This window comes from Aspergillus melleus, assembly GCF_016097325.1.
Source record: "Aspergillus melleus strain CBS 546.65 chromosome Unknown contig7, whole genome shotgun sequence".
Classification (NCBI taxonomy): Eukaryota; Fungi; Ascomycota; class Eurotiomycetes; order Eurotiales; family Aspergillaceae; genus Aspergillus; species Aspergillus melleus.
In genome coordinates, this window is record NW_025763376.1 from 23323 (window position 1) to 45421 (window position 22099).

Consider the following 22099-nt stretch of genomic DNA (forward strand, 5'->3'; position numbering starts at 1 on the left):
GGATAGTAGAGAGCTTTGCAAATATTCTGTGGCGTCCTTGTACTCGACTGAAATTCTCATCAATCGCTGACAAAGTCATCTTGTGGTGGGTCTTCTCTATATATTCATTTTTCTATATCTGTGCTTCGCTCTCCAACGCTGCCCCGGCAACTCTCAATATATATTTCTCTCCTTTTGTCTCCCAACACCGAGCGCAATAACCGCAATGCCTACATCTAAGGGCCACGGCCGGGACAACTTGGATACAGGAGGAATATTTAATTACAGTGAGTACTGTTTGTACTGATGAAAAGACGTGAATGTATCGTGGAGTGTCAACTGTCAACACAAGATTGTCTGTTCCTGTCGGCGATGGTGCACTGACCAAACCCAGATCAGAATCAGGAACCTCATCAAACAATGCTTGCCACCATGGACTATCCCGGATCAGGGAAAGCTGCTGAAGACGAGTGACGCCGGTCGACTTTGCCTGCAGCCTGTTCGCCATCGCGCCCCGTTTCACCGACACCTCGACCCACGTTATCGACGGAAGTACGGATACTACGAGTCTACGACCCAGAATGCGGACGAGGACACGGACAGGATGCTGGACTTGTCGCGAGGCTGGCTACAAGTGCGATGAACAAAAACCCTTCTGTGGCCGCTGCATGCGACTCAAGATTCGATGCCAGGGCTACGGTATTCGCTGTCGATGGCGATCGGTGCGTCCACAAGGATCAACTTCCCAGCACCGGCCGGTCGCAGTAGATTACTCGAGATCTCCGTCGCTGGGCTCTCGATCAGCCTGCCTACCCATAAATCCTCTGTCGAGCCGAGACAGTCGGCTTCTGCATTATTGGACGGCCAATCTATCGGGTCTTTTGTCCGCATCGGGCGCGCCGAGCGAGAACAATCCGTTCGTCGTTCACCTGGGCGCCATGCTGCTCGAGCCCGGCTCGTTGCAGTCGGTTGTTCTGTCCATGTCAGCGAGCCATCTGGCGTGTCTAACCAACGACTCCTCGCTGCAAGTAGTGGCTAACCGGCACCAGCAGACGGCCTTGAACCGCCTGCGAACTCTAGTCGGCGACCCCATTCAGAGTCGGTCGCAGGCGACCTTGGCGGCCGTGCTGATGATGCTGGTTTCTACGCGACTGTTTGCCGACGAGGAAGATACAACCCACTGCGTTGCAAACCATCTGCAAGGGGCGAGTGCCATGATCACCCAGTGTTTCAACGGCCACGCACGGGCTCCGTTGACATCCACGGAACGATTTCTACTCAGCGTGTTTTGCTATCATGACATCCTTTCGTCCGTCTCCCGTGGCGCGTCGCCCCTGTGGGAGTCCACTTCCGAGTTCTCTGCCGTAGAAGATATCGCTCATACGCGACGCATCACCGCGGTCCTTCACCTCGTTGCTCGCATCAGCCAGCTTCAGCAGCTCAAGATAGCGGATGCGAATCTGCCTGGTTGTTCTTTTCACGTTACGGCTGCAGCCATTGAGATTTCTCTGCAAGGACTAGGCCCCTTGTCATCCGGGGATTCCCGCGACAGCAGCTGGGAGAGAGAGATTGAGTCTACGGTGCAAGCGTATCGACACGCCGCCTTTATCTATCTGTATCGCGTGTGGTTCGATGTTGGAGCCCCGAGTCCCACTACTTTGGAGCATGTGGAGCAATGCTTGTCCGCCCTGGAGGAAGTGCCTGACACGTCGCCCCTGGCGTCGGCGCACGGGTGGCCGCTTTTTACTGCGGGCTGCGAGTCAATTCTACCGTCTCAGAGAGACTTGGTTCGAGCCCGTTTCGACCAGATGTATGCCACGCGCCGCTTTCCTTCGCTCCGGCGCATCAAGGGGGACATGGAGGAGGTTTGGACCCGCAAGGACGCCGAACAACGCGTCGCAGGACTGGACGGCATGTCGAAGGTGGACTGCATTCAGGTGATTCTACATCGGCGGGGAAGGGAGGTCAACTTTACATGAGGGGCTGGTCCGGGGAGCGCAGCCATTCAATACAGAAAGACAAAATATCTTCGACTGGCTGGTTTGATTCTAGGTAGTTATGGATCAGGGCAACAGTGAGAAATCGTGATTGTGCGCCCCTTTCAAGTAGTCATAGCCATCCTCCACCCATTCAACGCAGGGGACGACCCGGCCAAAGTTGACTTTGTCCTGTAAGCTGTTGGGCAGCACCAACTTCTGTTCGTTGCGATACCAATTGGCAAATTGAATCGTCACCAGCATGACGCGTGGGTCGTCCGTGAGGTTGGGCATTCCCGCATGCCACAGACGAAAGTCGCGAATGATCAGCGACCCCTTGGGCAGACCGGGCTGCACCGGGGGACTGACCTTCCGTCGCGCCTCGAGTAGCTCACTCTTGACCTGCTTATGCTTGACACTGCGATCCAACACGTTCCGGTCGGTGTCGATGTGGCTGCCGAGCCAGACCTCTGTGGCACCGTTCTCGCGAGACGTATCCACCAGGTTGATGTTGACGCAAAAGGCAAAGGGCATGCGCGGCATGTCAAAGTCGATATCAATGTGCACCGGCTGTCGGTCGGTGGCTTTGAACGCGGTGTTAGCGCTGTAGAATCGCAGTCGAGGGTCGGGGCCGATCATGCCCTCGATCACGGATGTGGCAAAAGGATTAGCGACGACGTCCTCGAAGATGTACTCGGCCTCGCATACGGGCTCCTGCTGGATATTCCCCGTGTGGGCGCCGAAGTTGCGATGCGTCTCGGCGCGAGCGTACAGCTGCTTCGCCTCGGGCACCATGCGCTCGTTGAGCCGATCGAGATGTTCCGGGTCCACGGCATTCTTCAGCACTACTATGCCGTCCCGATGTAGCGCCTCGAGAGAATGTTGGAGATTGTGCGAGCTGATTGTCTTGGACGCGAGCTCTGAGGGAGTGAGCTCGATCAGGGTGATTTGAGGGCTGGTAGGTTCAGGCATGATGATTGACAATTTGAGGATAAGGAAGCTGGAATACTGCGCGTGTCTTCCGAATCAATCGAATTGAAGTGGCCTATTTATATCTCCCTTCAGTTGATTGACGCCGTTTGGACCTTCCGCCCTGCAGCCAAAGGAGCGACGCATCCATGGATTCGAATCAATCGGCCATTGGCGTTGTATCGACCGAACTAGATGCGGGGAGACGAATAGCCAAGGCGTTAAAGCCTTCCCTGGCCCTGCGCGACTGTTAAACTTGCCTGTTCAGGGTAAGTCCGAAAATCCTTCGCGACGGCCAAGGATGATAAACCGCCTCTCTCCGACTGGACAAGCTTATCGTGTCCCATTCTGGGGTACATGTTGTCTACTCATCAGTGATTGACGATCAAGTATCAACGGTCTCTCGCCTCGGTTGCTGCTGTGTGCTCGGCCAGGCATGGCCAGCGACCGGGTATATAAGTCTCCCTATGACCGGGGAATGGCATTCTTCTTTTCCGTCTGCATCATCCCAATCGCCACTTTCACCATGGGATCTAAAGACCAGAAGGATATGGTCTCGGCCCACTCCAAACCTGCGTCCGCTTCGATTACCGAAGAGGCCGAAAAGAGCCTTCAGTTCACAGAGTACGAACACTCTCTTGGTTTCTGGGATGCGATGAGTCTTTACTGGCCGGCCGTGGCCTGGTCGATGTTTATCAACCTGGTATGTCTCCGTTGTACCGTCCTGGTTGGGTATGATGTTGACTCAATTTCAAGGCCACTATCTTGAAAGGCATGGTAAGCATTGCAATGTTTTTTTCCTTTGCACGTCGACAGATCTAATGGAGCCTTACAGGACGGCGGCATCGTCGGATCCCTGGTCGGCTTAGAGCCGTTCAAGAGGACGTTTGGCTACGAGTACAATGGCAAATATGTTGTGCCAGCACGTTGGATATCAGCGTTCAATTATGCGAACCCCTTGGGAGGTATTGTTGGAGCGCTTCTGTCCGGATGGGCCTATGATCGTCTGGGGCCCCGTCTCATGATGACCATTTGTTCGTCTCTCTCGATCGCGATTCTATTTATTCAGTTCTTTAGTCACACTTCCCCTCAGCTGTTTGTTGGTGAGCTGCTGAATGGCATTACCATCGCCTTCTATCCTATCTGCGCATCAGCCTACGCCGGCGAGGTGACACCACTGTCTCTGCGTGGCTTTGCTGCCTCCATGACCAACCTTGGCTTCGTTGTTGGCCAGCTCATCGCGTCGGGAATCCTCAAAGGAACCGATAGATTGGAAAACAGCTTTGCCTACCGCATACCGATTGCCACCCAATGGATCCTCCCCGTCGTCATCTTGGCCTTTATCTATTTCTGCCCCGATCCGCCCTTTTGGCTCTGCAAAAAGGGCCAGTATGAGGCCGCTGAGAAGTCTCTGCGCCGGTTGGCGACGCCCGACGTCGACGTGGGCCTCAAGCTGGCGCACATCAGAGAGATCTTGCGGCTAGAGGACCTGTTCCAGCAGAGCACGGAGAAGCTGGGCTATCAGACCTGCTTCCGAGGCCCAAACCTTCGTCGCCTGGTCATCTGCGTCATGGCCTACGACATGCAGGCCTTTACGGGCAACATTCTCTTTATCAACTACGCCGTCTATTTCTTTGAGATGGCCGGGCTGAACAACTCCAACGCCTTCTCCTTGAACGTCGGACTGACTGCCCTCGGCTTTCTCGGTACCTGCATTGCCTGGCCGCTGCTCTCGTACATAGGCCGCCGGACGGCTTATCTCTGGGGTTGTGCCGGCTTGACGATGGCACTCTTCGTCATCGGCGCGCTCGACTTGGCCCCCCGAACGGAGACCACCGCCCCTGTCTGGGCCCAATGCGCTCTTATCCTCGCCTGTAACTTTGTCTACGACCTCACCGTCGGTCCGTTCTGCTTCGTTCTGCTGGCCGAGGTCTCGTCGGCTAAGCTACGCAGTGTCACCATCGCCCTGGCCACGGTGACGTGTCACATCATGTCGCTAGTGTTCTCGGTCGTCATACCGTACGCTATGAACGAGGACGAGGGGAATTGGCGCGGAAAGCTAGGGTTCCTTTTCTCCGGCCTGAGTCTGCTATGCACACTGTATTGCTTTTTCTACCTGCCCGAGACGAAGGGACGGACTTTCGAGGAGCTAGATATTCTTTTCGAGAGAAAGGTGTCCAGTCGGAAATTCAAGGACTACGTCGTCGACATTGCGGAGCATGCTGGAGGACGTCGAGAAGTGTAGCTTAGCTTTGCTGCTACCAAATATTGAGAGTCATTCAGAAAAAAGTTGAATTCTCGAAATCAAAGCACCGGAATTGGAGAACGGATCATACATACCCGATTTCAGCTGCCATTTACTATTTATTCAAAGTTTGTAGACATTGAGGAACTATGCCAGACCCGGCGTATCTGCGATGCGGAATATATACTTGACCGCGGACGCCTTGTTGTCCTTCAGGTCCTGCAGGGCATCTCGGACTCCGTGCAATCCTCCAGGTCGCACCTCATACGGATGGCCTGAGAACGCATGTGCTTCTCCCTGAATGCCCCTCTGCAACTCTCGCGAGAACCAACGACAGAATATGTAGGAAAGTTCCCGGCAATCATTGTCTCCACTGGCTTCGTGGGCAGACGAGACCCAGGTGTTCGTCGCCACCCCTGGGGAGGCGTCTCGCTCGCCCCCGAGGACGGCATTGACAATACCACCGGGCGCAACAACAGACTTCAGGATCTGCGTAGTTTGATCTTGGACGATTGTGTCCAAGACATGCTTCAATTCCTTCCCGCGGAGAGCATCGCGGATGCCCTGAATGGTTTGCTCGGAGCCGTTGCGATAGTCGACGATAGTATCGCCCTTGCTCCGGTCGAGTAGAGGCTCAATGTACGAGGCGCCCTTGCCTGCCACGGCAATGATAGGGTGCACGTTACTCCGTCGCAGGAGCTTGATGGCAAATGCGCCGACTGCGGTGCTTCCGCCGTAAATGACGCAGGGAATGGCCGCTTTCGCGGGCATCCAGGGAAATGGCAGTGCAAGGTGATGATAAAGAGCGATCGCCGCCGTCAGACCAGCCAGCGGGATAGTCGCCGCCTCTGTGAAGAGTCAGCTTACGAGTCCACAAGATCTGCACAGACTGCCAGACCTTCGAATGATGTTTCCTTGGGCAAATGAAACGTAGTGTGGCTATAGGCAATGGCGTACTCGGCGTAGGATCCGCCGATGGCAATCATTTCATGGAAGGCACCGACGCGATCTCCAGGCTATACAATTAGCTGCGAGTTCCACGACGACGAAGAGGTTGAACGTACCTTGAACTCGTAGACATTCTTCCCGACCTTTTCCACGATCCCGGCAATATCATCTCCTTGGTTGACTCCCTCACTCAACTGAGGGTACAACTGAAGAATGGCATTGTTGGGATCTGCTGCAAGGTCCGGGCATTTCCAGTCTTTAGGATTGGAGCCGCTGACGACTACCTTGATGAGGACCTGGTCGTCGTTGGGTTCGGGGATTGGGCTGTCGACGATTTTCACCGTCGGGCCGGCAAGGTTAATGACTTCTTTCATCGTCCACGTTGATAGTGTGAGTTGTGCTGAGTTATGTAGGTGACCAAGAGCAACCCGGGGATCCCAATCCTTCAGGAGACTTAATTCATGTTTTTCAAAACTTAAACAACAGCATTGAGGAAGATTGGTAATCATCAGTGGCCATGACGTCAAGTTGTGTCCCAGATTTGGGTATAAGATGGACGCGGTGGGTACATTGAAACCTCGAGACGAGCTCGGTGGAGACTGCATAACTCATAGTTGGGTCAATGAAAATTTAGTCAGCACTCGTGGCCTTCTTCCTGATATCTCCAAATCAATGGCATGCAACTACAAACTGCCAGACTGAGCCGTGTGTGATCTTGCAGTCTCGTTGACAGCAGCCCAGAATTGCAATAGTTGTTGGCGGCCTTTGAGAACATCGCCAATTTGCACAGCTGTAGACAGATATTACTGTAGAGCTTTGCCCAACCGTGTATATCGCAGTGGCCATCAAAGCCCAGGCAAAACCTCGCGGGGATGAAGAGACCCCAGTCTGGTCCCGGCAAACCATGCTCCATATGAGATGCGCTTGCTGATCGAAGGGCTTCTGGCAGCATAACACTCCTTGGATACCGCTCCGATCTGGGTGGAGTCTCTGTCGAATTCGGGCGAGGGTCTGGGTTAGATCCAAGATAGCACTTATTGTCTGATTCCATGTCACCGTCGTCAGATGCCTGGATGAACTTGCGCCACTTTTCCCATAGTCAGTGCCAGTGGCATATCTTTGTAGCGCGGCGCTGGTCTCTTGCGTTGGAATTTGTTTGACGCTCGGGGAATACAACAATTTCATTTTCAAGACAATCAAATAGAGTCAAGGAAGGCACGTCTGAAGACACAGACCACAACTGGGTTTGCGTTAGTTGTTTATCTGTCGACATCTTTCGCATCTGGCGCAACAATGGCGGGAGTCCATAACGAGTTGCGCGAAAGAAAAGCAATCGGAGAAGGCGCCGAGGACGCGGGAGATTGTTATCATCTCACCCAGGGACCAGTAAATTCACCGGATTATCCGATCAGCACACTAATTTCCGTGCTAAAGCGTGGGTCTCATGGACGATAAGCTGGTTTGCTCAACCTACCTGATCGGGATTAGTTGGCTGTGATCCCTCGAGATAAAGGCGAAGCAAAGAGAAGAACCCAAGAAAAGATGTGCGATTACCCCGTGGCAGTCGCCATATAAAAGAGAGGTCGTGCTGGGCAGGGGGATGTCAGTCATCTGTCTCAACCTAATATTCCCACGATGCTAGCACTATACTTCCTGCCGCTTGTCACTGCTCTCTGCTTACTCTTCCGCACTCTTCGGGTGCATCGCACGGGAGTACCTGGCCCCTGGTATACTAAACTGACTAGTGTGGTGCTGAAGTACCATGAACTCGCTGGTCATCTTCGAATCTGGATCAATGAATTGCACGAGGTCTACGGGCCGGTCGTTCGGTTGGCCCCGAACGAGGCTTCTTTTGCCAACCTAGACGGCTTGAAGGAAATATACCAAAGTGGCGGAAGTGGCTACGTACGATAAGACGGGGTTTTACGACCTTTCCAAACAGTATAGCCATCGGTACGTGCGCGATCTTCCATCGGGTTACAGGGAGAAGCTAACATGGATACTAGAACCATGTTTTCAACCCTGAATAAGCACGATGTTAGCTATTCTGTCCTGGCCCGTTACATCCTAGCCCGCATTGCTAACAGGACTTATAGCATTCCCAGCGACGAAGACTGTTTGCCGATCGCTACGCCATGACTAACATTCTGAGCTCCCTCGTGGTGGATGGGATTTGACAGCGTGCGGCGAATGTCGTCGGAAAATGTCGAGCATCAATGGGGGGTCAGGTTGATGTCTACGTGAGCGAGCGTCGTCATGGCTGCGAGCTAACGAATTGCATAGCTGATGCAATTACAGAACATGCTGCATTGCTATGCCCTAGACTGCGCTTCCCACTTTCTATTCAATCCTAGGGGCACCAACACGCTGGATGACCCCGGAGACTTCACCTTGATGGAAGAACTCTCTTACCATGACACCTTAAAACGTAAGATCCTGGGCAGATAGCGCGTTATCACAGTGGCTAAGATAATATTTCTTCTAGAAAGGATTGTTCAAGGATACTGGTCTGGACTCAATAAAATTCTCGCCTTCTACCATCCGAGAAAAATGCTCTTGTCGCAGGAGTTTGTCCTTGAGCGGATCCACAACTCTCAACCGCATCATTCCGGACTCCTGGCAAAGCTACAGAGCAATTCTGCGGACCTAACTCGCATTAAAATAGCCACAGAATGCATGGATTACATGGCTGCAGGCATCGAGACCACCGGTGACAGTCTCTGTTTCTTGATGCATGAGCTGTCGCTACCTCGCTCCCAGCATGTCCAGCAACAACTTCGCGAGGAGTTTCTACAAAACCCCCTTGGCAAAATTGACGAGCTACCGTATCTTGATGCCGTGGTGAAAGAGGGACTCAGGCTATTTGCTCCTATCCCGATGATCCTCCCCCGAGATGTGCCTGGGAACGGTCGAACAATCGAAGGATATTCACTTCCCGCTGGCTCAATCGTCAGCTGTCTGGAGGCACAAGGCGAATTGGAGCGAAATCGATTACTCTTTGCCTTTGCCGCTGGCGGTCGAGGTTGCATTGGAAAGAAGTATGTCTCATTACGCCCAAAGCATCAGACTTGTCTGCTTGTTTTCCGTGAAGTGGCAGCTTTAGCTGAAAGCTAACATTTTTTTCACTGGGAAGCTTCAATCTGAAACTAATGTGGAAAAGATAAATGAAAGTTGGCATTCGGCACGGAAGGTCGTACGCCAATGGCTCTGTGAAGGAAGACAAGAGTCTTGGAGTCTGGACCAGGGAATAATCTATCGTCATGACCTTGATGTCCTTGAAATTAATTATGAAGACTGTTAGCGCCCCAAATCTGGTGCGGAGAAGCAAACAGCCAAGGCGGGCGTTTCTCCGTGCAAAATGAAGCATCCGGATTCACTTAAATACGTCGCTGAGCTCCACAGGCTCTGGATTTGAACGCCAGTCATTGACACGGAAATTCGCCGCAATGTTACTCAGTCTTTCTACAGTTCTTTCTATTGGCCTTCTTGCAATGGGGGTAGCAGCCCGTCCGAAGGCCGCTCCTCGGGGATTCGTAACAACTTCTGGCACAAAGTTCGAATTGGATGGCAAGGATTTCTACTTTGCTGGTAGCAATGCGTATTATTTCCCATTCAATAATGTTCGTTTCTAGTTGAGCACCATAATGACCCCGTCATTCCAAATCGAGGCCGCTAATGGAGTCCGCAGAATCAAAAAGATGTCGAACTTGGCCTCGCAGCTGCCAAGGATGCCGGGTTGAAGGTATTCCGCACATGGGGTTTCAACGACAAGAACCGCACACACGTCGATGGGGGCCTTCCAGACTACGGTGGGGAGGGAGCCGGAGACACAGACATTGTATTCCAGTGGTGGGAGAATGGCAAGTCCACCATTAACCTCGATCCCTTCGACAAGGTGGTCAATGCTGCGAAGAAAACCGGCATCAAACTGATCGTCGCTCTCACCAACAATTGGGCTGACTATGGAGGCATGGATGTCTATACGGTCAACCTCGGTGGCCGATACCACGATGATGTGAGCTGCTCTCCTCGCCATTTGCCAGCGACGGGCTGACTGTACCAGTTTTACCGTCTGCCCCAGATCAAGGCTGCGTACAAGAGATACGTCAAGGAGATTGTGACCCGCTACAAGGATTCAAACGTGATCATGGCGTGGGAATTGGCCAACGAGCCTCGCTGCGGCGCCGACGGGGTACGCAACCTGCCGCCCAGTGATGACTGCAGTCCGGAGCTCCTGACGGAATGGATCGACGAGATGAGCACGTACATCAAGAAGCTGGACCCGCATCACCTAGTCACCTGGGGTGGAGAAGGGGGCTTCAACCGTGACTCGGACGACTGGGCCTACAACGGTTCCGACGGAGGAGATTTCGACACCGAATTGGGCCTCAGAAATATCGATTTCGGCACGTTCCACTCCTATCCCGACTGGTGGACTAAGACGGTGGCGTGGACCGACGAGTGGATCCGGGATCATGCGCAGTCGATGCGCAAGGCGAACAAGCCGGTTGTTCACGAAGAATACGGTATGCCTGCCTGTATAATGCGGTCATTTCCGAGGCTGACTCGATCGGAAATAAACAGGATGGCTTACGCCGGAAGCACGCATGGCAAATCTGGGAACCGTTTCGAACATCACTCGTCTCGAGGCTGTCGGAGGATGGCAGCGCATAAGCGTCGAAGAGAACATGCCCGACATGTTCTGGCAGTACGGATACTCTGGCTACTCATATGGACGTAATCACGACGACGGTTTCACCATCTTCCTTGATGAGTTCGTGTCCACCTTATCTGCTGCTGCTACTCATTGATGCTGACCGTCAACTTTCTATAGCTCGGAAGCGAAGAAGCTTGTCTTTGACCATGCCAAGCAGGTTGAAAAGCTGAATCGGTGATCGGAAACTGCCAACAGAGTGGTATTTTGTCGGGATGTAACCAGGCGTTGAGGTGGAGAACGCGCATAGAGGCTGCATTCCCGGTAGGAGATGACATTACTTGTATGTCGAAGGTCGAAGGTTCATGCTATCTAGCTCCTTCTCCTGGCATCCATAGTTCGGTAGACTGAATTGCTTCACAACTTGTGGAATTCTGCCGTCATAGTAAACACTTGGTCTTCAAGCATCAGGTATCATTATCAGCCCATCAACATCGACGCATGTCATGGAAGCAGGGGCAACTTATTTAGAAGCATCCGAAGTCCAGATGATATCAACCTACAAAGAGCCACAGGCAGCCCGAAGCCTCCCTACGCAGCAAAACGTAGAGGAAGAGAGGCGAAGACGCCCAGTGATCCCAGTTTCAAGATATCATAAGGACTGGTCCCAGATGCGACAGACGGGTTGCCTTTGCCATTGCTGCCGGAAATACCAGGAGCACCGAAAGCTCCACTACCGGTCCTTTCGTCGCCGTTACCGGAGGTCGAATCGTCCGGGGTGGTGGTCGAAAAGCTGACTGTGGTAGTCGTGTAGGAAAGAGACGTTGTCGTTGTTGACGTCGACGTCGAGGTGGCGATATAGTAACCGTCAGCGCCGCATCGCTCGCTCGAGTCGCAGCATCCATGTTCGCAGCAGGTTTCTCCATAGCGACATGCCCCGGAAGAGCAGCATTTTTCGGTGGAAGGCCGGTAGCAGCTGCGCGACGAACGGCAGCAGGAATTCCCCTTGGGGCACGACCTTGAAAAATCGCCGGCGGTACAGCAGATGGACAGGATCGGATCGTATCACTTGTGGGAACTGCACTCTCGTTTATAACCATCGCAGCATCCCCCGTCGACGCAGGTATCACCCAAAGGGCACGTCTTGCCGTTACCGCAACACTCATCTTCGTCCGGGTCGTAGCACGAGTCTGTTCCACACGCGATATCGAGTTTGTCGCAGCATCCGCCACCGACGCAGTTTTGGAACGATTTGCAGCATCCACCGTCCGGGCACTCGTCTGCGTTTGCTTGTCGGTCGTTGGTCGCCGCGTTCCGGTTGTGCAGGTATCTCACGTCCTGTGCGGCATGTATTCTGTCGGGGGGAAAGGTTCAGGCCCGCGAGCGTCTCGAATCCGGTGAAGCTGACATTTCCTAAGCGCCCTGCCCCGAACTCGCCTGTGGAGCGGAGAGCGGGTTCAACGTCGCTCAGCTCCTGGGAAGCAAGCCTGGGACTGCCGGCAAGTCCCAGCCGACAAGCGGTCGAGAATCAAATACCGCATGTTTTCTGCAGTGATATAATGCATCTGTTTGGTAAGTCGAGAGGCCGAGGCGACCGCACTTTAAGGAGGCTTGCCAGCAATAAGTATTGGTGGTCCGAGCACTGGACTTCGTATCCTCCGGCCTGTGATAGATCACTAACAAATGATCATTTGAAGCTTTTCAAAGGGTTGGGCCATGATACCCCGCGAGCTAAACTATCTTGATCTGCCGGACGCTCTTGGCGAGACTATTCTCGCATTCCTATCCCCATTGAGGCTCGGCGTGAAGTTACAGTAGCACTTCGTGTAAACATCGCGGCCCAGCATGACTCGGACAAGTCCACAGTCTCGTCGCTTGGCGAAAAATGCCCTGCTCGAGTCGGTCAACACTCCCAAGAGCCGCTGACTAGAATCAGATGAATCTGGGACCTGATTTGGTTCTGCCTGAGGTTCGTGCAGAAGTAGCTTCAACATGATGGTGATGTCTAGTATGCATCAACTCCAACCACGCGCAGTCGCAGCCGCACGAGCCTCCGGCCTTCAAGTCTGACTAGTATTTCAAAAGGAGAGGCTCTTCAGGTAGCGAAAGCAGCACACTCAAACCATCCTATTTTCACAGTATCATGATGACTAGCAGATTCGTCCCTGCATCCATTCCATAATCCCGGGACATATTGCATGAGCCTTTAGAAGGAAAGTGGGAGAAATGCTGCATAAAAGAGATTCAAGTCCGCGAGGTATAATCGCAGATAATTCACCACCAGTTCAGGCGTTCGCAGAATGGAGCAAAATGCCGAGGAGCGACGCCTCCGATCCATGCCGGAAGCAACTCCACCGCGAGCTTCGTATTCAGAGATGCAGCAGACCAATGGCATCGTTTACTAAGCGATTGCCAAGTCCACGTCCTTTACTGTCAACATGCGTTTGCTGTTTTTTTGGGGCTCATGATATGCCGCCATGAGCATAAGCCCGCAAAAACTGCAGATAAGGTCGATGCCAGGCTCAACCACCACGTGAAACGCGCAGAGGCGGCCTTTGGCGATAGTGCACGGCTACTACCTCAATGTAGGCAGCGGATGAAGAATGCAGATTGGTCCAAGCTATCCGCCAAGTTCCGAGGGAAGTAAGAATAACCGGGGATGAACCTGGAGCACAAAAGGTCAAGAATCAGCCTTGTGGGTTCGATACCTGACCGTGGCTTCTACGCCACCAGAAAAAGTCCCCTATTATCCGGACCTACGAGGCGGATTGCAGGAGTGTAGGAAGGGCCGAGTTGCATTGGCGTGCTATGAGTGGACAAACACAGACCTCGTGCAAAGCCTACTGGCGTGATTGCCCCGTTCACCAAAATAGCCGCATTGCTAGCTAGCAAATGACCAGATATACCCCTGCAATATGCAAGACCAAGCGGCTAGATATATAAGATGCGCGATGCTCTCTTCAGCGCGCAGCACAGAATCTGGCGTGTATCGTTGTATGCGGCACTAATCGAGTATCCCGTCAAAAGATCGCCAGGATGGCTGACGAAACCGACTTTAAGAGCGAATTGTACAAAGTCTCTGTGTCTCCGTTTGTCCTGGAGCGTAACGGGGACTATGACAACGCCATCGTTGCATACCGCAACGCCACAGAGATATTAGGCGTGCTGGTCAAGAAGCTGAAGAAATCGACGGCCCCAAAGATCAATCGCAAGATGTTCGAGCGACAGATCAAGGTACACGGCGAGCGATTGGCCTACCTTGAGGGCCTAAAAGCAAAAGGAAGTTTCGAGGATATTATATTGCCGCCTACTGTGTTGGATGCGATGGCGGAATTGGAAGCACCCCAGGGCTCGAGGACGCTGACCTTGGTCAGTCCAGAATGAAACAAGACACGAGCGTCTGCTGATTTATTGATAGGATCGGAAAGAGCTCTATGAACATTCTAAGGGGCATGGGAAGGGGGAGACGCCGCAGGCCAGCTTGGCCCCCGCCCATCTTCAAGCGCTTGTCAACCCGAACTCCGATCAAATCCCATTATTCAGTCCCGCGCTCGATCCATCGACGCCACCGATCGTTTACCGTATCACGCACTCCTCGGAGCTGGTCGCCCTAGGCATGCGGTCACACTGGTATTTCGTCAAGGATGCCAGCAACACTCACGTTCTCTACGGGCTGCAAGTCGTGTGGAGTGATAGCGTGCCGATCGTCAACGCGGTCCTGCGTCGCGCCGGGGAGTTCCTGCCGGGCATGGGGGCCGTCGGAGTACGCCTCCGTAAGATGCCCGGGGGCAGCTTTCGCGTCGAGACTACGACCCTGCCGGACATCGGAGCCATCATAGAGACCCCAGACGGGGCGAAGCATCGAAAGGATTGGTCTCCCCGACGATTCAGCTACGGCGGGCGAAACTTTGTGTGGAAGGGCGGAGAGAAGGGCCTATTCGGGTCGTTTGTCTGGGAGACGCTCCACGAGACCAAGCGAGTGTGGGCCAAGGAAGGCAGCAAGACCGGCAAGATGGAGGACGAGACGGTTGGGCCGAGGCTCTGCTGGGGGGAGAAGAAGGGAGGCAACGGAGCGGACCACACCATCTATATGGCTCACGGACTGGACATGTATTTCCGAGAGCATTTGCTGGCCGTGCAATTGGCAAAGCTGGGCCGACAAAGCTATCCTCCTCATAAGGACACGTCCAGCGTGGAGGCGGTCGGGGCAGGATTCGCACTGGTGGGTTTTTTGGAAGCGATTTCTTAAGCTCGCCGCGACTATAGGGAGTGCTCGTGAATGCTATCTCATAACTATGGCCATGGCGTCGGATGCGTAGACACTCGGCCAATTCGGCGTGGTGAAGCTCTGGATCCGAGTCGAAGAGCCCATCTGCAGCCGGCGTAATCTCGGCCCTAAAGACACATGCGGGAGGTTAGCAAGCAATGGAGACTGGCTGTAGAGAGGGAAGTAAGTCACCCCCTGTTTTAGGCGTCATCTTGAAGGTGTTGATTGATGGAACTGCAGAGACGGAGTCGAGTGCTCGAATTGTGTAACTAGGTCACATGGGCACTAAGCTACATTGGGACAAGACAGCGGGTCCCAGAGTGGAAGGCGGTCCGCAACCGATCTGTATCCCCATTGGGACTAGTCGCTTCCCTCCTCGCGTCTTCACGATTTCCTTCTTTGGGTTCTTCCAGATTCTATCAAGGATCTCTCTCAAGGGCCAATTTCTCGACCAGGCCTGCTCCTTAACCTATACTCCCAAGGGCATCTTCGCTGGGAGGGTGGTTGGATGCCTCCCAGATACCCACCCCCGTTTACTGGGTTTGATTGACGATGCCTCCCGACATGCTCCCAAACCAACGACGGTACGTGGCTCCCGACGCAATCATCAGGCGGTTCCTCGCCGTCACACGCAAGGGACCATCTGCCAGCTCCATTACCACGGTGAATTCGTCGGGGAAAGACGCGTTCCTGGTCAAAGTAGCAAACCATGGATGAACCTGGATGGCCTCCGTCGCGCAGGAGTTGTTCAAAGCAGCTCCGTCTTTGGCCACGTACCCGCTCACATACTTGCGCCCACTCGGGTGCAGCACGTCTAGCCATACCAAAGAAAAGGGCCCCAGGCGACCGTGACCCCAGTACCAGGTCGCGACGTGATGGCCGAACGGCTGGTCGCCCCAGTTCTTATCGCGGTAGCCGACTCCCGTGAACCGAATGTCGGTCCCGTTGATTGTGAACGAGGCCGCGGCTTTCGCATCCGGCATGGCATTCGCCCATCCTACATGAGGCGAGGCGAGGAGGTTTTCGCCTGGCTGGTTCGGTCCGCATGGATAATGGGCTGGCGCTCTCTGCACGGTCATCAGACTCGGCGTTTTCTTTCCGCATGGCTCCACTTACCGATGACAACGAAAGCGTTCCATCCAATCCTAGCACGGGCGCGTTGACATGAACTGTATAGCTGCTGAGGTCTGAAGACCCGAAGAAACTGAACCTCGTGCTCTTCCAGATTCCAGATGCCCCTTGGCCATTGGTAGAGATTGTAACCGCGCCGTCGCGACCGGGCAGGTTTGGGATGGGGTAATACTGCGGAATCCCGTCCTTCCCAGTAATGAACAAATTGACAGATGCCGTGGAGCCTTCCAAGACGTAAGGGAATTCTCCCGGGGTGGACCGGTAGAGAACCAAGACGACTGACGCATTGCTGGTAGAAGACACGGCGTCAAAGTACCACCAGTCGTAGGTCGAGCCGTTCAACGGGCCTACCTTGGGAGCGTCGAAGACATCGTCGGAGATGTACCGGACGAGGACCTCGCCACTGATAACCTCGTTGGAGAAGTGGTAGATTTTGGCCTGCGTCGTGCCCAGGAGAGCTGCTGCAAATGCTGGGAGTAATCGCATTCTGTCTGTTGGGGTCTGAGTTAGGAGACAAGAGGATCGTAGGGCAGCTTCACGCGAGAGGAAGTCAAATGCTGACGCCTACACTGCCTCGTCTGGCCCAGTTCTAACCCCGTTCACTCTCGGCTCAATCTCACTACGCTACGCCGGGAAAATCTACGACTCGGGCTGATTTGACGACAGTTACTCTGTGCGACAATAAGCAGCAGGGGCTGTATTTGTCCGGAAGTTAAGCTAGATCGGCTACCGAGTCGACCCTTGGCTCGCCATCCCAATAATAGAAGCGACGCCCTAAGCTAGGGAAAGGGGATCATTTTTCTCTCCTGTTGTTCTTTCTTGGGGTTGTTTGCTGGTATTCAACCTGTCCGGCCGTTCTTGTAAGACCCTCTACACGTTGGCTTGCTGCGGCAGTGGTTGATCAGGGGCATGTCACAACAAAATTGAATTGATTCGATTAATCATTACGGCAAGATTAACTCTAATATTGCATCATTGCAGTGTTAACTAGGATTATCGCCGGGTTGGTTCTCAGACCTTCACCCGGGCTAAACTCATGGACCACGATTGGCGACTGAGTATATCCCCAGTTTATTTGTGTTTGTTTCGCTTTCCCTGCGATGTGTTGTTGAGGTACACCTCGATCTGAAAGCGGTAATTAATATTGGAAGTCACTGCAAGGGGGTGGGAAAACTCACCGTGTTGGTCATCTTATGCTCGACGTCCTTGCAGCAAAGACAGGCAATAATACCGACAATGCCGAATGCCATGGAGACCATTGCCACCACACTAGGTTCCGGTCAGCGTCAAGCTATTGGAAACGATGATCCCAGATTTAGGATGCACACTTACAAAACGGCCTTGCAAGTAGCATGTTTATTGGCGTCGACAGCGGCCGCCGCCACGGTGGCACCGAAGGACTGAGCCAGTGTAGACGGGGAAGAAGACATCGCCGTCAGCAAATCGGGCACCTTCGACTCGTCCAGGCCTGCAGCAGTGACGGCAGCCGGAACCAGCTTCTGGGTCCACTCGGACAGACTGTTGGTAAAGACGGTGTTGTAGACCGTGGTGGCCACTGTTCAGCCTGGTTAGCGCGATTCAATCGAGACCTTCTATCTATCGGGGAGACAGCGAGACTTGCCCGCTCCGGCAGCAAAGCGAATGGCGCCTGAAATACCGCCACTGACGCCCAGATTCTTCTGCTCCACCCCCATCTGCGTGATCGCAATACTCAGGTAGAGTCCCCAACCGAATCCAGCTTGTGAGAGAAACATGAAAGCGATCATGGTCCCCTTGTTGTCGGGCGTGGCCATTCCTAACAGGGATCCAAACAAAACCATGATGAACACCGATCCGGTCAACTGCCATTGCCAGTTCCGAAGCTTCCGTCCCAGGACGGACAGAAGGAAGGCACCGAAAGCAATCGCCAGTCCCTGGGGCAGAGTCAACACGATGGCGTACTTCCAGTCGACACCGCCGTTGGTGTATAAGACAGTCGTCATCTGTGGCCAGAGAATGCTTGACGAGTAGTAGAACATGTTGACCACACCCAGAGCAACGGCAGGGGCAGTGAAGTCTCGTCCGTAGGAGCTGGTGAACACGTAGGTCGGCGTCAAGGGGAATTTCAGGTTAGCGAAGGTCTCCCACAACGCGAAGCCGATCAAGACGGCGAAGCCGACGACGAGGCAAGCAACCACATGCGCATCGTTAGAATCGTAGACACCCGCCCACACGATTCCCAGCAACAGAGGCACAATCCCGCCAATAAACAGCACGGCACCTGGGTTGCCATGATTCATTAGCGGCGAAGGGAAAGGTTGAACAGCCAACAAGCATACCGACATAATCAAGAGACTTGAACGCCTCGCTGTAGGAAACACCGATTCTGCTCACAGTCAGTCAGGGGAGGCGCGCGTTAGGGTTACCCGATGGATAGGGACTGCGTACGGATGAGCTGGCGGGAAGTACAACAGCAACAATCCCACGAAAGAAAGACCCTGGAAAATGGCAACGGCCCAAAAGTTCCAGGCCCAGGTGCCAAACTCGTAACCAAATCGAGCTGTGACGGGCGCCACAATCACCGCTATATACACGGTGAAGTCGGCAATGACGACCCCAATGTGCCGCCATTTATTCGGGAGAAGCTCGGGCAGGGCAAATGCGGCCATCTACGATGAGTGCACGACGCACTGTCAGCGGTGCTGTCCTTGATATTGCAAACGGGGGCATGGATTTACCTGGCAGTTGGCTGCCCCGAAGCCCGAAACGGCAAAGCCGGCGATGATCTGGTTGGTGTTTTTCGCAGACGCCACAATGATATGACCGACAGTGCACACCTAGGCAGACGTCAACTGAGATGGCCTGGTCCATCACTCCGCTCGGTCTACTTACCAGGTTGCCTCCGACCAGGAACCATCGTCGACCCAGCAAGTCAGTGTTAGAACCACTGCACGAAGTTAGCGCCATGGCGGGCATTGCCATAAACCAGAGCTAGACTGACAAGATCATAAAGGAGCAGGTGATGGCAATAGTCCAAGCCTATACCATATTCCGTGCATTGTAGTGGTCAGTCGCGATTCCCGTGTAGTAGAGACATGACCGTTAAAGACCTACTGGGATATACCACATGTACCCCGAAGGATTGCCCAAGTCTGCAGAAACCGACGTGCCGATGGCCGACATCGTTGGCACGGGCCAGAATGATAGACCATATCCGCACGAGAGAATCTATGACGCCAGACTTAGATTTGAGGCGTGAAGTGACGAAGTGGTTGAGTAGAAAACGTACACAGGAGACGATCCATGTCTTCAGTGTCACAACGGGCTCGGTATCGTCCGGTCCCTCGCTAGCAATACTTGTCTCGACAGTCGACTCTGACTGGGGCAATGCGTCCTGCGCTGGGAGACTGCCGCCTTTCTCCATTTCCACAGCCATTTTTCCGGCTCAAGACACGGGTTGAGAGGGATGGTCGTCGACGGTGGTTGCAACCTCCAGAATTAACAAACAAAGAGAAGAATATGAGCAGGGGTAGCCAGGCCAGAGGATTCTTGCTAGTCTTAACAACCCATCCGCTAGCCGACATCGACCGGCCGATGCGCTACACCTTGTTGGCTAGTCATCTGCATTTTCCATGGTCACGGCCGGTAATGCTGAAAAATCAAACCATAATCGAAGAGGATTGACTCGGACTAGTGCCATCAAAGGAAACTGTCCAAGAAACTAAGACCTGGTGGCGTCTGGCCTGGGCCCCCACTGCGGAACGCAATGGCAGGATCAATCAGCCGTTGAATCAGGCCCTGCGTTCGTTCGGAGCAATGCAGCCCCCCGGCTGATTTCGATCTGCACGGCGGTGGAGGCCCCAGAGCAATATGCGTGCCATCTTCCTCCGGAGTAAGTCATTATCATCCCTGCCTTTCCCCAATTCTACATATCCTGAATCGTACGGAGTCCATTCTACGTTGCCAACATGATATCCAAGACACCGGAACAGAGCACCCGCGTTGCCATTGTGATAGGCGCTACGGTAAGATCGCTGCCCCTTCTCATTGATCTGTACAATTGCTCCTGACCCCGGTTATTGTGGTAGTCGGGCATTGGCGTCGACCTGGCCAAAGACCTCTATGCACGCGGTTGGACGGTAGCCTGCGTTGGACGCCGCGAGGAGGCCGGCCATGAGTTGGTCAAGAGCCTCGGGGAGAAAGCACGCTTCTTCCGGGCAGACATGAGCAACTACCAGAGTCTGGCCTCCATGTATCAACAGGTGTTTCACCTGTACGGAAGACTCGATGCCGTCTGTGCCAATGCCGGCGTCGTCGACTCCTCCTCGATCTATCAATTGACTCGCCGCGGAGCAGGGGTCGACGAGATCCCTCCGGAGCCAGACCTATCGTGCACAGACATCAACTACAAGGGTGTCATCTACGCGACCGTGCTGGCCACGCACTTCATGCGTCACAACCAGCCTCACCCCGGCGGTCGCATCGTGGTGACCGGCAGCATTGGCGGCATCTTCCCACACCGATCCTATCCAGAGTACTGCGGCACGAAGGCGGCCGTGGACCAATTTGTACGCGGTGCTGCACCGCTGCTGAAAGCCAAAGATGGCATCTACCTCAACTGTGTCTTACCGGGAATCGTGGCGACCCCGATTGTTCCCCCGGAAATGATTAAGGCGGTTTCAGCAGAATGGTAAGCGACCCTCACTGGTGGTCTTTGAAAAGACAGTACAAGCTAACACGGAGCGTGGCGATATAGCTTGACCCCCGTCCAGACAATTCTCGACGCATATCAGGTCTTTCTGGAGGATGACACGGGCATGGCAGGCGAGCTGCTGGAATGCTCGGCCGACAAGAAGATTTTCTACCAATTCCCACCCTTGGGCAATGGTCATGTCACCAAGCGAGCGGTCACCGTGTGGGAGCCCCTGTTCCGCCAAATGCACGGCGAGGATTCCCAGCTGCCGGATGCCATTCCGTAAAAAAGAAGAAAAGAATCCGAGAACTAATGAGATAGTTCACACCGGAGTGGTGGCCTCAATGCACCCCTTTTATTAGCTCAACGCGTAGGCCCCCTTCCCACGAATCAATCCTGTCGAATTCTTAGTCAATCAATTTAACATGACAAATTGTGGACACCTCAAGGACAAAACCGTTAGCCAGGCATCGGCATTATTATTGGCAGGACTTCTGTGACAGCTTCTGCATTCCGGCAGGAGTTGAACCCACCCGGCTGCAGCTGCCGAGCCAGAATGGTAACATTAGCGACGGAGGAAGCGCCCTAAGAGCTTAGAGGCATGAAACTGGACCTTTTTCCACCTGTAGGAAATTGTACGATTCCTTCCGATGCTAGTCAGTGGGGGAGAAGGAGGGTCTTCGTCCAGGTATCAGACTTGGCGCTCCACTGCGGTTGGGTCTCGCGTGGCCAATGTGAACACTGAACAGCGCAAGGCTCAGCGTCAGAACTTAAACCGAGAAAATAAGACTCGGGATGTAAAATTGGCCCGGCTTGGGCCGCTGAAAGGATCCTGCGATCCACCGGGCAAAGGGACGTTGCTCGATTCTCATTACTCGGAGTCTCATGGTCTCGGGCAAGTCCAGCGTCAGACTGGCGCTAACACAACCCTAAGACCGCCGATCTTCTGGTCGCTCGTCCTGCCAGAGTCGGTGATCCTTGCGCTACTGGTCTTCTTATGCATTAGTCGCATTCCCTCGGTCATCTCTCGCGACCAAATCCCGGGCAAAGTCCGAAACAGCCAAGGACCTAAGGGGGACTCTGCACGAGTTGAGCCAAGATCACCACCACGGACTGTCTTTTGCCTGCCTGGACGGGATCCCCTCTGTTCCTTCGCCCTATTGTCTATTGCTATTGGGTAGCGTATGTGACCCGGCGTTCCGTCAAAGGATGAGCTACAGAGTACGCCGTGTAAGGTCCATCGAAGCATCGACCGTTG

General features: G+C 53.9%; 10 protein-coding genes across 10 annotated transcripts; 6 read left to right on the top strand and 4 right to left on the bottom strand.

The window, feature by feature from the left end:
- Nucleotides 1-560: 560 nt before the first annotated feature.
- On the top strand, nucleotides 561-1958 carry LDX57_010971 (Zn(II)2Cys6 transcription factor; the record flags this gene model as incomplete). The annotated part of the gene is made up of 1 exon (XM_046092716.1): nucleotides 561-1958. The coding sequence occupies one exon, from the start codon at nucleotides 561-563 to the stop codon at nucleotides 1956-1958; it is 1398 nt and encodes a 465-aa protein (XP_045948694.1).
- Nucleotides 1959-2042: 84 nt separating this feature from the next.
- LDX57_010972 (phytanoyl-CoA dioxygenase family protein) lies at nucleotides 2043-2927 on the bottom strand (the record flags this gene model as incomplete). Its single annotated transcript, XM_046092717.1, has 1 exon — nucleotides 2043-2927. One exon carries the CDS (start codon nucleotides 2925-2927, stop codon nucleotides 2043-2045), a length of 885 nt encoding a protein of 294 aa, XP_045948695.1.
- A 523-nt stretch (nucleotides 2928-3450) lies between these two features.
- On the top strand, nucleotides 3451-5169 carry LDX57_010973 (uncharacterized protein; the record flags this gene model as incomplete). Its single annotated transcript, XM_046092718.1, has 3 exons — nucleotides 3451-3627; nucleotides 3681-3701; nucleotides 3760-5169. 3 exons carry the CDS (start codon nucleotides 3451-3453, stop codon nucleotides 5167-5169), a joined length of 1608 nt encoding a protein of 535 aa, XP_045948696.1.
- A 147-nt stretch (nucleotides 5170-5316) lies between these two features.
- On the bottom strand, nucleotides 5317-6491 carry LDX57_010974 (zinc-binding alcohol dehydrogenase family protein; the record flags this gene model as incomplete). The annotated part of the gene is made up of 3 exons (XM_046092719.1): nucleotides 5317-6017; nucleotides 6068-6185; nucleotides 6234-6491. 3 exons carry the CDS (start codon nucleotides 6489-6491, stop codon nucleotides 5317-5319), a joined length of 1077 nt encoding a protein of 358 aa, XP_045948697.1.
- Nucleotides 6492-8667: 2176 nt separating this feature from the next.
- Nucleotides 8668-9231, top strand: LDX57_010975 (uncharacterized protein; the record flags this gene model as incomplete). The annotated part of the gene is made up of 1 exon (XM_046092720.1): nucleotides 8668-9231. The coding sequence occupies one exon, from the start codon at nucleotides 8668-8670 to the stop codon at nucleotides 9229-9231; it is 564 nt and encodes a 187-aa protein (XP_045948698.1).
- A 377-nt stretch (nucleotides 9232-9608) lies between these two features.
- Nucleotides 9609-10858, top strand: LDX57_010976 (glycoside hydrolase 5 family protein; the record flags this gene model as incomplete). Its single annotated transcript, XM_046092721.1, has 3 exons — nucleotides 9609-9737; nucleotides 9806-10132; nucleotides 10181-10858. 3 exons carry the CDS (start codon nucleotides 9609-9611, stop codon nucleotides 10856-10858), a joined length of 1134 nt encoding a protein of 377 aa, XP_045948699.1.
- Nucleotides 10859-13807: 2949 nt separating this feature from the next.
- LDX57_010977 (uncharacterized protein) lies at nucleotides 13808-15020 on the top strand (the record flags this gene model as incomplete). The annotated part of the gene is made up of 2 exons (XM_046092722.1): nucleotides 13808-14140; nucleotides 14190-15020. 2 exons carry the CDS (start codon nucleotides 13808-13810, stop codon nucleotides 15018-15020), a joined length of 1164 nt encoding a protein of 387 aa, XP_045948700.1.
- Nucleotides 15021-15571: 551 nt separating this feature from the next.
- Nucleotides 15572-16655, bottom strand: LDX57_010978 (uncharacterized protein; the record flags this gene model as incomplete). The annotated part of the gene is made up of 2 exons (XM_046092723.1): nucleotides 15572-16105; nucleotides 16155-16655. 2 exons carry the CDS (start codon nucleotides 16653-16655, stop codon nucleotides 15572-15574), a joined length of 1035 nt encoding a protein of 344 aa, XP_045948701.1.
- A 585-nt stretch (nucleotides 16656-17240) lies between these two features.
- Nucleotides 17241-19584, bottom strand: PRX5 (peroxiredoxin prx5; the record flags this gene model as incomplete). Its single annotated transcript, XM_046092724.1, has 11 exons — nucleotides 17241-17294; nucleotides 17348-17438; nucleotides 17502-17724; nucleotides 17791-18429; nucleotides 18488-18534; nucleotides 18597-18817; nucleotides 18887-18985; nucleotides 19041-19095; nucleotides 19150-19187; nucleotides 19263-19376; nucleotides 19438-19584. 11 exons carry the CDS (start codon nucleotides 19582-19584, stop codon nucleotides 17241-17243), a joined length of 1728 nt encoding a protein of 575 aa, XP_045948702.1.
- Nucleotides 19585-20116: 532 nt separating this feature from the next.
- PRX6 (Short-chain dehydrogenase/reductase prx6) lies at nucleotides 20117-21127 on the top strand (the record flags this gene model as incomplete). The annotated part of the gene is made up of 3 exons (XM_046092725.1): nucleotides 20117-20173; nucleotides 20237-20838; nucleotides 20905-21127. 3 exons carry the CDS (start codon nucleotides 20117-20119, stop codon nucleotides 21125-21127), a joined length of 882 nt encoding a protein of 293 aa, XP_045948703.1.
- Nucleotides 21128-22099: the final 972 nt, after the last annotated feature.